The sequence below is a fragment of the Chlamydotis macqueenii genome, chromosome 11 (assembly GCF_036417535.1).
Source record: "Chlamydotis macqueenii isolate bChlMac1 chromosome 11, bChlMac1.mat, whole genome shotgun sequence".
NCBI classification, from domain to species: Eukaryota; Metazoa; Chordata; class Aves; order Otidiformes; family Otididae; genus Chlamydotis; species Chlamydotis macqueenii.
Genome location: NC_141566.1, coordinates 17,366,442 through 17,382,336, shown reverse-complemented (window position 1 = coordinate 17,382,336; position 15,895 = coordinate 17,366,442). Strand labels below are relative to the sequence as shown.

Here is a 15,895-nt window from a genome sequence, read left to right as displayed (position 1 = left end):
ACATAGACAAGCACTGTTGCAAACTTAATACCTAAACATTGAAATTCATTAATATTTCATTAAAATTCAATTACTTCTAAGTATTAAATATAAAAATTATTTCTACCACAGCTTAGGCATCTGATAAGAGTTACATTAGACAGTATGTAATTTGAATTCATCTAACACAGATAAAAGCACTAGATATGCTACTCATAAACTCAGCACCTCCACTAATTTTCTTTTGGCAATCTCTGAATAGTTACTGCTACAGAAATAAAATTCCTGAGGTTATGACTTATTTTACCAAAAGATGTACAACAAGATGAAGTAGATTCAAAACAATCTTGACACCTGTAACATATGACACTAACTTCCCAACAATCACCATTACATTAGAATCACACCTTAAGTTCCAAAGAGAAAAACATACAAGTGCAATATAGTTGTTTATGTAGACATTTTTTACAAAACAAGCAAACAAACAAAATATTTCCAAAGATGCTATGTATGCTAGTTGCCTGGACCACTTTTTTCTTCAAAATGATTCTACAATCTAACAGTTTCATGTTTTTTAATAATTAATGTACATGTTTTAGAGCCAGACATTTCACTTCAGGTTAATTTTTGCACATCTTTTTATGCAAAATAGAAAAAGAAACTGCCAAGACAGGAATGTGTTTTAGGCAACCGTTAATACTCTTAATATATTTCGTTTTAGAGAATCAAACTCCTCTATTCCTTTGTTCAGCTGTTTGAAAGGGATATTTGTTGTTTGTCTTGTTTTTTTTTTTTTAAAAAAAAAAAAACCTCCAAAATTCTCCCGTTCATGTCACTAAAACCAGATTAGCATAATCTTGGCTGTTGTGCATCACTAACACCTCATTAGCTTTAGTTCAGAATAAGAAGACATAAGCCCAGAAGCTGATGTTAAATTCTACTAGTTCCAAAAGTTATTTGTTATGTTTCCTACACTTCGCTAGTAAAAACAAGACGCAGGAATGGACAGCAAAAAGCATTGAATTCTGCAGTTGAACTATAGATGTGAAGCTAAACAGTGGAAAGAATTGAGAATTATCAATGAACAAGTTGATATACATTCTGCTTTATTGCTTTAGAGTGGGAAGAGAAGTGTGGACATAGCAAACTGTTTCTAGACCGCAGAGGGGCAAAGCGCAGGAAGTGCTCTGCTAAGTACTAAACCTCTTTGTGCCAGTGTTTAATCAGTGGTGCTGACAGACTGTCAACAGAAGCCTGAACTGGGAAGAGCAGTAGTCAAAGCACAGCAATACAAGCAGCATCTAGAATAGAAAGGGATATGCAAGCTAGCAATGACACGCTTTGGAGAAGATGCATCAGATTCAAAAAAGCTTTCCCATCTTCAGAATGAAGCATCTGGTACCTGTCATCCCCGCAATAAGAGCATCCATCTTGGCGCTGAAAGGCCAGCCCCGGCATTCTGCTCAACTGAACTCAACTTGGCATTTCAATCTCCCAGATAGTGCTCTGGAATAGCTTTTTTTTTTTTTTTTTTTTTAAACATGCCAATCACTTCTGATTTTCTTATTGTTTCCGTGAAAAGATTATTAGCTTAATAGAACCTACCTGCCAGGGCAGTCACACTGTAAAAGACAAAGGTCTGAGCAACTGGTCAGGAATAAGCAAAGATTGTTTCCTCTGTCTCAGTCAAGTGTACAGCTGCTTAGACACAGAGCACTCTTGATCCGCTAATCTGAGACGATAACAAGCTGCTTATTATGCTAGCTTATTTTAAATATAAAAATATTACAGAGAAATAACTGTAAGCATTGGACGTACTTGAGCAATCACTTGCCTTTCAAAGCTGGTATTAAATTTAACAAATTCTAACAAGCTGCTGACTGACAAGCAGTTCCTTTTCTATTGTATACATTATACTGAAAGATTAAAAGATAGTAGACAGGAGATATACGAACAACTGACAGGAAAGTTATTCCCAAACTGCTGTGATAGAGGGAATCTAACTTCCCGTCTCTACAAAGCAGTTAATTAATATTCACATGATATACCTTTATTTACAAGTGTGAGTTTACAGTGCACTTTTCCCAGCTAAAAAATTGCAACGACATGCAAAGACTTTCAAAACTGCTATAAAAATTATATAGTTCTAGTTTTGGATATCTCTCTGTTTATCCAGTAACTAGCTCTTACCTGCTGTATGAAAATTAGATGCATGAACATTTGAAAGCCTAATTACTAATCAGCCATGGATATAACATTGCAAATTTCCAAGCTTACTATGTATTACGCTCCAGAATGCACGATGAAGTTGTGGGTTTTTCCTAGTCCCTTATAAGCACAAGCTTACTTCAGCAAACACAGAAAACATTGCTCACTGGAATGCGAACCTAGAATGTGAAAAATAAGATGCAAGAAGTTGGTATTTGTTCCCATAAGGAACATGACAGCTAGCCAGTCAAGTTTTCACTGATATGCAGCAGAATTATCTGCCAGAGTCCTGACTCATAAGCAGCTTGCTGGCTGTATTTAGCAGCAGAGGAATGTTTAGTTGATTAGTTCTCCTATAACAATAAATAAGATATTATTGAAGTCTGTGTAAAGTACTGTTGAGGATTTCAGGGAGTGTGACGTAATTGATGTAAAGCCTGAGACGCCCAATTAACCAAAGGACCCATTATGAAACTTAAAATAATGGCTCAGTTGTTAAAACTGGGAGTTGTTTAAAATTGTCATCTCCCTTATCTAAACATTCATATGGTTAAAATATTTTAAACTTTAGTTTATACAACCATAAACAAGTGACTACGTAATTGCATTAAGTGATTCAGTGACTCATCTCACAAAAACTGCACAGAAAAACAGGAGTACCGTGCTGCGAAGCCTGGTTTTACTGAACTGGTTTTCTGCTGTAAAGAAAATCTATGTAGTAAGACACTGAAAAAAAAAAAAAAAGTTAGGCACTAGAAGAGGTAAGGAAGCATTGTAAAAGCTCCTACAGCACACTCCACTACCGCATTTGCTTGCTTTGGTGTGCCTCAATACTAAGGAGAGCCACAAGATCTCAGACTAATCAGTTCAGAGTCTAAGCAACATGATATCATTGCTATTGGCAATACGCTGACTAATGTTTTTTTCAGGAACACAAAGGTAACGCTGGATACTGCTGTGCATCGAGATACTTATTCTGCCTTGGCCTGTTCGAGCACGCTTACAGCCAGAGCCTGCTTAATTAGCTTCCAAACAGAAATAAGTATAGTTTTTTTATTGTAAAAAAACAATCCAAGAAACACTGTGCTTTATACAGCCCAGAGAGGCTGTGATGTTCTAATACCTCTCTATGCAGAAAATCAAGAAAACTCTTCCTAAAGAAACAACTTCAATACACTTGCAAGCTACGCCCTGTCAGACCTACTCATGTCTGCCTAGATATCATTCAGGATCTAACAAGAAAACATCACCATTAAATTCCACCCTTAAGAAAGTTTAGAAAACTACCAATGTTTTTTAAATCTTTCTTCTGAAAAAGGAAAAAAAAAGAAGCAGTGTTTCATAGTACTTTCAGATAACCACACCGTCCTTTGATTGCAGTGTTGTTATAGTCAGATTGTTTGAGGACTGAATTTGAACTTACTAAGTTAACTCCTATAATTTTTTCTACACTTGGAAACTATCTCAGGTTTTTAGCTCAGTGTATTACTACCAGTCTCTCAATAAGTTTTAGGTAGATTCTTACTTATAGACTCTGTCTTGGCACAGGCATTTGCTTATTACAGATAGAATAAAAGAAACACCTTTGTTAAAGTGCAGATTTACTTTGGAGATATAATTTCAAGAGTTAATTTAACTGGCTAACCGACTAGTAAAATTCTACTAAGATTAAATCAGTAGATTACAAACAATAAAAAAGGAAATCTGAGTCATACTGAGACTCTAGTGTTTTAGGAATTACATGCAAGCTTTCAAAAAAAAAAAAAAGTATTTTACAGCTATATTAGGTTCATTAAACAAGGGTAAAAAAAAAAACAAACCACTAACAAAACCACAAACACCATGTAGAACTCACAGAATAACCTAAAAACATCAGTGGATTTACAATATCACATTAAGATCCAAAAATGTCCAGAAATAAACAAAAACATTTATCAGTATAGAAACTGGTGTCTGAAAAGAATTAAATTCAGAAAAGCTCTTCCGTTGTTATGAAACCAGAAGTACTGTATGTTGATACTTCCTCTGTAAGTGAGTCAAAGCACATCCCTGTCTGTAGTTACATAGTACGAGCCGATAGCACTAAAACACAGCTCCCTCTCACCGGCTGCATCACTTTTTTAGACACCTTCAGCCACGAACAGAGACTGCACAAACAAGACACATATGCAGCTTAAAAATATGAAGCAGTGATTTAGAAATTAGCACACATAAAATATAGTGTCAATTTAGTAAGTTACTTCATTAAGAATACCACACTCATCAGGCTAGTAAAATACTCCCAAAATCCTCACCAGCCAAACAAGCAACAGTCTGGAGATAAAAACCAGCCTTCACGGGCTGCAGCAATACAGCCTTACTATTGCAACATGGCTACCTTTCATTAAGTCCCGAGGCTTCTCAGTTAGGAGTCCACGTTTCTACTTTAGTATTTTCCCTTTTTAATCATTAAACCACCACCAAGCCTGCCTCAGCCTGCAATTTTGCTTTTTTCACCTCCCATGGCTCTGTTTCACAGGCCTTCTCACAGCTGTTCCTCAAAATTTAGCAATTTCCTCAGCAGTCTGAGCTAAGAAGATGCAGCTGGGCCAGATCAGAGCAGCGAGCTGGATACCCGCAAAGGGACAGCTGAATGGTGACGGGGGATTTACACTGCTGTCCTACCTATCTTCCCTCTTGTACCAGTATGGGTATTTCTGAGACCAGACGACAGGCAAGATCAAGGAACTGAGGCTCAGTTAAAACCAACCATTTTAAAATAAGGTAAATTTTAACCCAGATCACTTTTGCAATCCACTTAACAACAGTCATATGAATGTTTGCTTTACACAAAAGGGAGCACCAGAAGGTGGGAAAGGGTAACAGGTAGAAACAAAACAAAATAAAACAAAAAAATTACAGCAATGCTAACCTTTTAAAGTAAAATCACAGTTCAAATATTATTTGGAAGTTGTTTCAAGTTTTAACTTTTCATTAGTAGAACTATAAGAACTATACATAGAAAAGACAAAGTAAAGCAAAAACTTCACAGCAACGACTTCGGAACTGAACTGTTACCTGCACAGTCCCCTACCTGTGCATACTTCCAGTGCCCTCAGGTTGCTAAAAGGATTTCCTTAATAAGGGGATGGGAAGCTCAAAAATCTTTGGAGGATTTAGAGAGCTAAAGTCCCCCAAGGAATAAGCATGACTTAGATCACAGAACCCCAAATTCCTGCAGAGCCAGTGGCTGTGGAGCTCTGTGCCAGTTCCATTCATTCCTTAGACTGCAGTAAAACCAGGCTCAGTGAAGTCTAGAACGACCTTCTAGCCAAACTGGGAAACCCTGACCTTTCCTATGCCATTAGACACCTTTAGCAGCTGACTTTATAGCTAACTCATTGCCCTCTCTTAGCTTCCTCTTATTGCTCCTGATTCAGAGACTCTTTTAGATAGTCTCACCTTCTGTTTCCAGCTGTCTACGCAGATTACAGAGCCCTTTCCTCTGGACTTTAACTCTTTCCTCCTGCTGTACTCTCCCTGGACAGTTTAATCCAGTTTTCCATACTATTTTTGATCTGAAATTGTAAGATTGCCAGAAAAATAAGTTTTAAAAACTGGGTAGTAATTATTCCTGTAAACTGAACCTGCGTTATTCTACACAAGAAACTTGCAGTTCTCCTACCGTCCTTATCACCGTAGCATTGTGTCACCTTCCTATAATGCACTGAGCAATGGAACAAGCATCTGTCACATGCTTGTGCTCGTGTTCCTCTAGAGAGGTACATGCAGGAGAGTGTTTCGTTCTGGTAGCTTTGTAGTCATACTCCCATCAATGAAGATTCAATAGAGAACCCAATGCCAAAGGGTTCTGACCCAGAAATGGACAATAACATATACCGATCTTGCTGACAAGCTTCTCTTGCCCCCAGTCTACACACCTTTCTCTTTCTGAACAATTTCAATTGATCTTAAAACACATGGCTGTGAATTGTGCCAACCTTTGTGCAGACAAGTCAATGTGGCAGACAGGAAAGAATAAAAACCTTGCCAATTGTCACAGTATAAACTATCACATCTCATGAATCAGAGCACTTTTAGTGGAGAGTTAAAGGTGAGAATAATGAGGATTTGGTATTATATTACTCTTAGTCTGATTATCTCTCACTGCCATTATTTGTCTTCTATTCCTTAAATCAGAGCTAGGGCTGTTACAGACATGTGAACCAGCTCCGTAGACGAATCTGACAGAAAACTGGTTGGTTTTTAAAAATCTATTAATTTTTATCACATAAGGTTGCTAAGGTTGCTGAACAAATACACTTTGCATGTGGATAGTGAGGGAAATATATACCACTCGCCAGCCTAAGAGTCACCTCCTCTTATACTAAATAAAGTCTGATGTGTATTCTCATCACGTGAAAAAATGTTCTATCTTGGGCTGAGCCTCAAACTCATCTCAGGCTACTCATCTGACTGAAAATACACAATTGTGCCTGTGCAGGATAAGACAGGAGTTAATTTTGTTTCTCACTGGTGTTATTATTTTATCACTCTCCATCTTCACTCATTTCTAAAGAAGACTAAGTGGACAAGCAAAGCATTTACGTAACATATTCCAGAACTTTGCTTTTCACGATTAAGTTCATTGTTAGCAATATTTAAGGAATTAACAGACATAAAAGGAAGAATAATTCAGAACAAACAAAAAATGTAGAACAAGAGAAGATACTTTGTTTCCTGTAAGCCTCACACAATACCATCTTGCTAGAACTGTTCTAGATGACAAGGAAGCATATTAGACTTCAGAGTTAGGTTTTTCCATAAAAAAAAAACCTAGACATACAGTTTATCTCAGTGGTAGTTATTAAAGAATCTTATAAGTTAAACACAAATATTAAGTGAACCAAAGCCAGCATAGGGAGTACACCAAATACATTCCTGCTCAGGGTCATTTTTCTCATTCCTCAAAGTTGCAATACCTGCTTTTCAAGATATTTAACTACGTAAATTCTTTAAATATCATGAAGAAATTACATAACAAAAGAGTATTAGTTTACCTACTAAATAATTGCATCATACAACTAGTTTACCTCCCTTAAAGAAGCTGTTTAAATAATCCCATTGTTAGCTCCTGTAAAAGGACACACTTTTAAAATGTGTCACATCATTGTCCCCAAAATAGTTTTTAGTGGAACTAACATAGCTATGAAAAAAACCTTGATGCAGACCTGGTGATGGTAATCCCTCCATATGGAGTATATACCACCAATAAATGATATGTGCTACATCCAAGGACAAGAATAATTTAAAAAAAAAAAGAAAAAAAAAAAAGAAAAATCACTCTTTCTAGCAAGGGAAGCGATTATTAATAAACTGGACAAGCAATTACCATAGGTGAAAATTCCATCAGTTTTTTTTTTGCAAAATTCTTCCATTAAACAACTCAAATAAGGATTTTTTAAAACATGATCTTTAACGTTAATCAAGCTTATTGTTGTCCATCTGCCTGAAAGCTCTTAATTAGCATCTTAACGAATGCCTTAAACGTGTATATTTTCATCACAATGAATGTAATTCTACCCAGAAACCTACTTGTTGGAGTAGAGGCTACGGTGAGATACATTTAAAACTATTCCACTGATAATTATTAATTCCCTGCACTGTAGAACTCTTTATTTACTAAGCTTTCATATCACTTGCAGAAACTCTAAATGCTAGTTGTCCACGATACAGCTTTCTTTGTAAGCAAAACAAACAAAACAGGAAAGTTACCCAGTAGAGCAGCCTGACCATTAAATAACCAGTTCTGTTCTGTCCTCTTCTGACCAGCTGAGGGTAATTACGAGGCATGTGTGAGGGGTTTGCTAGAGAATGGCTGCAGTAGGGTATTTAGTTTTTGTGAAAAGCTGTGAAGATGTAGAAAAGCAAGATAAATATAAAGGTCTTTAGTGCTGAATATGGTCAAGGGAACTCATGCAGTAAATAAAAGGAGTTTATATTGAACTGTTTAGTAATGTTTGAGAAGTAAATTGTGCTGTGAGATAGAAACATCAAAAGACATTTTTCTAAACAATGTGGGGAACATACCACAGCATGATAAGCTGTGCAACTCAGCCATCAGTCTGTAGGGAGATGTGCAATACAGACAACAGAATCCTCCAGCAACTTGAGAGGAGAAAAAATGCCACATTCTGAAGAAAAACCTTTTCTCTTGCCTTCTGAAAAACTGCAGGCAATGATAGAACACGCTCTCTGCATTACACTGTCAGGCACTGACAGTACATAAATGCTTGGTGTATAAAATACTAGAGATGACAGAAAAAGGGTAAAAATTTAGTAGCTTTTACTAAGACCTTGAATATTCTCTTTAAATCCACAGTAACTTTGGGTCTGACTCTTAAATAAAAAAGATGCACTATATTGTTAAAAATGGTAAGGCAGCACATATGAGTAATATCAAATGTATGTTTGAAAACTGAGAGATAGTATTTAATAGCAATACTACATATTTTCTCTCTTTGCATAGATCATCTCCAATTCTTTCAGGTTGTGAAGAAAACTCAGTATGATATATAACTGTCTTTTGTTCACATAGAGTAGTTGTGTCCTGGCACATAAAAAGCTGTCAAAAAATAGAAGTACTAATCCAAGAAGTTCTGTATGATACTACTATGATTATTCTATGAAAAAAAAAAAAGGCAAAAAAAAAAAAAAAAGCAGTAGGCTTGCCAGCAGTATTGAGGAATTACCACTAGATGCAAAGTTTAGATAACAGTTGTACTAATAACCACACCTTGGACCAGGTAAGACTACAAATTAGTATTTTAAAAGCAAAGGGGAAAAAGAGCATAAATTACCATGCATATTAACTACTTAATCTATCAGTTGTTTGTTTTGTTTTGTTTTTCCTGTTGGGAAAACCCCAAAATAAAGAAAAGGGATTTCTTCCTACTTATTTTCTTACGTCATCCTCTGAAGTAATCCTATGCAATTTTTTTCATATATGTGTTGTTTCTAGAAAACATGAACAGGACACGAATGATGTTTTCTTACTGTTCTTTTAAAACCCGAAAGTAAAAAATCATTTGGAGAAGATAAACCTAGTTGTGACCTAGAATGACAAACTAAGTGGTCAAAATCTAGAAAACGGTGAAAACAGAATTCACCTAAATTAGTCAATTGCTTCAAAGAGGGAAGCTACTTGTAACAAAGAGGTAACACATTGGAAAATATAAACATAAAAAGCATATTGATGTTTTGATTCCTAAGTATTAGGGGAGCCTGGCTTGGAGTAAATTAAAACCACTAAAGATTTTTTTCAGATTAAAACCATTATCCATCTTATTTCTGGATTTATATAGGTCATGTTACTGAAGAAAGAGCCTTGAGACAAGGAGACTTTGTACTTTCAATGTATCATTTAATAATGACATACTCATCTAGCTCCAGTGGTTTAGGTTTTAAATGAGAGCTAGACATAGTAAGTGAAGCTGAACTATGGCTGTGCTGTGACCACACAGGTAATTACCTCACTAACATATGCAACATGAAACCTTTTTTTGAACAATAAGTGGGAAGCTGTCAGCTTCCTCTTCCTATAAATAAGTACAGGAGAAATGTGTAAGTACACTTAAAATGGAAAAGTTTATAGCCTAATAAGTGAACTGTTGTGCAGTCATCTCACAGCTGGTTAAAAACAAAATATAGCTGTAGCCATAGAAAATTAACCTTGCTGAAGCTGTAATCCTAATCTATTTATATAAATGTTCAGAATTAGCTGTGCTTTTAGTCAACATTTGTGATACTGTTCATGACTGTGACATGAAATATCACTTTGTTTTAATGGTTAATATAGGATGTTTAAATTTATCTTCAAATCACTAACGAATCTTGTATAAATATGATAGTAACTTCTTGTGACTTAATTTACAGAAACGCTATAGAATGTACAATTATTGCATCTAACAGGCCAGGAAATTATCGGGTTAGATTAAATCAAGCTTTAGCCAACAAGTATTTATTGGAATTATGTTATCAGTGAGTGGATTTTCTCTGGATTTAGGTTTGCAAATAAAGAATATTTATTAAGTAGTCAGAGTATTTTTTAGAAAGTGAGGTTATTTTGTCAATAGGGAATATCTATTCACATGCAAATAATGCTCTTCATTGATTTTCATTCCTTAGTAGTTAATACTTGTAATCCTATTTTCCTACCTGTTAAGATAAGGCACTGTAAACAATCCTGACTGACTTCCTTCTGAAGATACATTTTGGGATATTTTAAATTCCTAAACATAAATAGATTCCAACTAAAACTGCAAAAATGAGGAAGGGGCAGGAGAGTAAAAACTGAATGCAGTGATGATACTGATCTGTAAGAGAGACAAGACAATTTGAAGAAAGTTTACAGCTCAACAGAGTAGTGGAAGGATTGTGGTATGTTTTCTGTGGTAAAGTGGTTGTGCTAATGATATAGAATTTTTGGATTAAAAGCTGGGGAATGTCCTACTGGATGACTTAGCAGCATACTTCCTGTTTGTGGTGAAGTTAAATACTGTATGTGTTCTCTCATGGTAGTACACAGCACAATTCATTTTTTCTTTTTTTTTTTTCCTTCCCCAGTTCAGTCAGGACAAAGACTTCAATGTTGTTAACTCTTTTCTTCAATACTACAAACCTGGAGAACAGAACATTTCTCAAGGACTGAACTCTGTCGACTACAGCTGTTTTACAACCGCTGGTATTAAGCAGAAGCCTGTGCCTTCTCTGGCAAATGGAAATTCTATTACTGTATTTATAAAATCTCATGAGCTCAGAACCCTTTTCTTTTTCAGATATACAGGGAGTGTGTGTCTCCTAAAACCTCGCGTGACTGTATTTTTTATATGTTTAGAGGGAGAGTGCTATAGCGGTAAGTTCTTACATTGCTGGGTCAGCCAGTCACCCTCAAAGGCCTATTTTGTTCAAATTCAGATATCAAATAGTACTTATTTGGAGGAGGGTCAGAACATCTCATGCCTATCATTCTATGATCGTTTGTGTGTGACTTTTTTTTTTCTTTTCCAGATGCACATTTGCAGTTTTAGCTGTTGTGATTATGTGACTGAATCTGACTGAGATTACATGCAAAACCACAAAGAGAAATGTTAGAATCTACACAGCAGTGGCCTTTAGTAGTTACACGTTTCTAATGTTGTGAAATGATTTTTGTAAAATGCATCATTCTAAAATACATTTTCTTCAGAGATGAAGCCAAGTTAAGAATAGTTTGTACAACTAGATGTTTCCACCCTCAGGCCATACTGTGTTGTTCTCGGAGACGGGCCAAAATACCGCATTGCAAACAGACTGCCAAAATGATTTGAGGTTTGTCTGGTTGCCTTAAGCAGAATTGTGGTTCTCTGGTTTTTTTTTTCTTCTTTGGGTGTGGAAGGGTTTTTCTATTTAAATTTTCCTAATTGGGACAGTTGCATTATTTCACCTCACCCTTTTTGTTTAGAATTGCCTGCAGAGTATATATGCTCATAGGTCCTCGGTTTGTACACGGAGTATTTGTTTCTTGGTCCTGGAAACTGGGGGGGGGGCGGGGAAAAGAATACTAAAATGCTGGAGTATGACTAAAAACATTTTCAAAAAGAACATGGTAGGCTTTAACTTCTGCTGAGGAGGCTGTGAAGTAGATCTAATGATGCCTGATTCATAGTAATCTATTCAAAAGCAGGTCTCCAGAAAATCCTGTAGGAATGTTTTGTACAACTCAAACAACAATTTAAAGTCACAGTTTTGCACTCCATGAGGAGACTTCCAAAATATTTGTAAGTTGAAGTTTAAAAAAGTGACAATAACTGTGCTAACCAACCAGCCATTTGTCGCAGGAGAGCAGGCAAACGGCAGGAGGAAAAGAGGAACTAAGAGTACTTGTGGGGCAGCTCTTTCATCACATGATGTAGCTATAGCCTGACGGTTGCACATCTCTTCTCCAGCACTTAGACAAGGGTACAGCTATTATTGCATATCAGCACTAAAAATAGTAAATTTTTTTTTTCTTTATAGTGTAGCGTACATAGTCCCTACTCCATCAAAACTGAAATTAATCTAATGCCCAAATGTGCATCTGCTGAATTTTCCTGAGTTGTGCCACGTGCGCTTGTTTTCACTCATACCACAAAGTATTTTTGTAATGTTCTGCCTGTTGCTCTTGAATCTTACAGGTCAGTCAATGTAAAAGTTTTACTGAAGAACACTTGGCTAAAGCAGTATGAGTAGCATTGTGGCAAATTCAGAAAAATTTGTTAAAAAAAGCTCTTGAGCACTTAAGAGTTATGCTGAAAAAACAGTGCTACAGAGCGTGGATTAAAAACTCTTAAATTTGTGCACAGAAATGTCAGACAGTTGGAAATTATTCTCTGTTTTCTCTGACTCTGGAATGACTGACCTTTCTGCTCCAGTTATGGGTGCTGCTTAATACAGACAAATAAAGACAGCACAGAAAAACAAAAAGGCCATTAGGGCTAACAGAAAAGAAGAAGAAAACAGATCTGAGCATTTCTTTTTAACTGAAACTGGCAAACTGTTTTTGAACTGTTGCTACAGAATGATGCACTGTAAATTATGAACGGATGTAGTTGGAAATAACATTACATTGCTTGTGACTGCAAACAAGTGATTAAATTCATGATTACTTGATTAATTTAATAATTCCAAAGTTATGCGTGGTTAAGGTAGCATAAAATATGCCCAAATATATACTGTTAAAATCAGCAAGATGAAATGAAAGGAAAACTTGTACTAAAAAGAAGAGGTGCATCCCAAAGGAAAGTTAGAACCAAGCAGCCTGATGGAGCTGGTCTATTTCATAAGCTACAAACTTGTGCTTCTGATTTTAAGACCCCTACAAATTTTACAGCTGTCATTTTATTTGAAAGCTGGTATTGTCAAATTTTAACAACAGGTTTTCACTGTTGGATTAAAAAAAAAAAAAAAAATCCAGTACTTGGGTAAGCCTCAGAGAGTCACAGTAAAGGCAGATAGCTACATGAATCTCAGGCATGATTTAACGATGTGTGTGTTAGGCAGAGATGGAGAAAATTCACTGTAATGGTCTTGCTTCCACAAGCCCACTGTGGAAGCAGTGCCAAGTTGGGACCTTTTTCTAGAGTGCAATCAAGTAATACATTTGTATCTAAATTTGGACTCTAAAGATTTGTGGATTGTTCTTGTCCTACCAAAACAACAGATTGTTGTTTTCATGACTAAGTTTTCTCAGTGTAACTTATCAAGCACAGATTCAGCGATACCAACATGTGTATTTTTCTCTTCTTAAAATAACAATTATATTAATACGAAGACATCTATCAACATGAGCCCTCTAATACTCAGGCACATAATCTTTGTTTCCACTATCCACACTGATACAGTCATGCTAAGAGACTTTCAGGGGACTGGAGTTCTCACATTTGAAAGAAAAAAAAACCTGAAGTTGTTTGTTTGTGGTTAACAACAGTTCAGTTTTAGTTAAAACACCAGTTATCCCTTGTGTCTCCCATGTTTCCAAATTAAAAGGCAGGGAAACACACATAAGTCAGAGCCGCCTCACTGGGAAACCCTCGCCTGTGAGTGTCCGGGCGCTCCGCACACGGGGCCCTGCGGCTGCGGAGTGAAGCAGATCAGACGGAGACAAGGCTTTTCTCGAAAACAAGCCCTGCCACGGCCATCGCCGGCCGGCCCGCTTTCTCGAAAGCCCGCACAGCCAGAGCCACAGCCGGCTCTGTCCGCCTCAGCTCTCGGCCCGCCCGTCTGAGAGGAGCCGGCAACACACCAGCCGCCCTCTCCTCCGCCCTGACGAATGACTCAGCTGAGAACCCTCAGGATACACCCTTGTACGCTAGCTCCGTGCCGCCGAAGCCAAGGCCGATCACTTCTGTTTCACACTTCACCTTTCCAGTGGGCGTTTCTGTTCAAAACCCCTGACTTCCGCCATTTCCTGGACGGGCAGCACCAGTCCTCGTCCCCTCCCGCCCGCACCGCTGCCTCCGCTTCTCCTCAACAGCGCATGCGTACCGCGCCAGCACATGCGCGGTAGCGCCGGCCGGGCGACGCGCATGCGTGGAAGCGCTCGGTGTCTCTGAGGCGGTGGTTTGGGAGGAGGCGGCGGGGCGCCCGGACCGGGAACTGCTCGGGCTTCAGCTCCAGCTGCGGCTGGGAGGGGACGAGGAGACGTCCGGTGGTAGCGTGTCGGCCCTATGGGGCCTTGAGGATACGGCCCCGGTGAGAGAGCGGGTTTCCGCTGGGGCGCAGAGCCTGTGGGAGGATGGAGGGGCAGGCGGCGCCGGGCGCTGGCGGCGGCGAGGAGCCGCTGAGCTCTGGCAGGATGAACCCGAAGCGGAGCGGTCGCGCCGCGGAAGAGGAGAGCCGGAACAAGCCCAAGCTGGTGAGCGAGCTGAGGGGCTGCGAGGACGGCGGGGGACGGCCTGGGGACGAGGAGGAAGGCGGGAGCGGGGAGGAGGAGGAGGAGGCTCGGATGCCGCCTTGGTGCTTCCCGAGTAGAGAGCGTGGGGCGGAGGGGCGTGCGGCCGAGCCTGCGGGTGCCGGGCTTTCCGGAACTAAAGACTCTTTTTTTTAAAAAAAACAAAAAAAAAAGGTGCCATGGCGGTTTTTGGGTGCTCTTTGGAAGAGGGAGGTGGCAGCTGGAGGGAGGCGTGTGTTGAGGGCCTCGCCGTGGAAACGGGCCGGGGGTGGTCGCGGTGGCAGCCGGGGAGCCCCGTGCTGTCCGTGGGGGCGCGGTGCGGGAGGCTTCTCGGCGGGGGCTGCTCGGGCCGTGCCTTGGGGAGCGGTGCGGCAGCGGGGTTGTTCTGTAGGCAGCACCTCTGGGGGTAACTGATGTAACCTCTGCTCACCTTTTCAGTGAAGGATCACAATTCCCCCTCCCCCCCACCCCCCTTATCTGTGTTAAAATCTTTTGGGAAGATCTCACAAGCTTTTGAGCACACGAATCCTCTTTAGGACTGTAGAGTTTGTTCATTATGTCTGTGCTTTTTGCTGTAAAGGAGGATATTTCTACTTACAGACCTGACAACTTGAAACATGCGCTTGTTTCAAAGCCAACAGCACTGGATTGTATCTGACTTTATAAATGCAGTGGCAGCGAAACCAGTTAACGTGACAGTGTTTACTTTAAATTGTTTACTTCTGTTACTTACACGTATTTGTTTTGACTTTGAATCAACTCATTTTAGCTCAGTTCTCTGCAGTTTTTTCCAAGGCCAGCGTTGTAGCGGACACTTAAAACTTACCTGACTTTCCTTACTGAAGAGAGTACTAATTACAGACTTCATGTAATCTGTGCAGTGGCTTTCACAGATAGTGGTAGCACTAAGCCAGTGTGTGTGTGCTCCCACCTTGTGCCCTTTTCATTGAGCCTTTGGCTGAGCAGCCTGAGAACTACAGAATGGTTTTTATAATTGAAAACCAAGAATGCATGTGGGGAAGATGTTAAATTCATAACGTAAGAGGCATTTAGAAGTTACTGAAAGTTACAATTATTTAAAAGGATGACAGAAAACAATAATACTGAATAACTTGAAAGATACTTGTATGAAAAGTGAGCACGTGTGTCTTAGCAAAAAGTAAACAAATATGATGTATTGTTTTGTTTTATGGTGTTACTGGAAACAAACACATACTTCCTTGCACAGGATAAATGTAAACAAACTTCTTTATGTAAACA

The 15,895-nt window shown here is 38.7% G+C and overlaps 1 protein-coding gene across 1 annotated transcript in view; it reads left to right on the top strand.

The window, feature by feature from the left end:
- The first annotated feature begins 14,289 nt into the window (after positions 1-14,289).
- The window catches only part of DIAPH2 (diaphanous related formin 2), a 239,813-nt gene continuing 238,207 nt past the window's right edge, over positions 14,290-15,895 (top strand). The window contains exon 1 of the mRNA XM_086756069.1: positions 14,290-14,599. Within this exon, the coding sequence (XP_086612195.1) occupies positions 14,480-14,599 (120 nt within the window). The 5' untranslated portion in view covers positions 14,290-14,479. The remainder of the gene's footprint in view (positions 14,600-15,895) is intronic.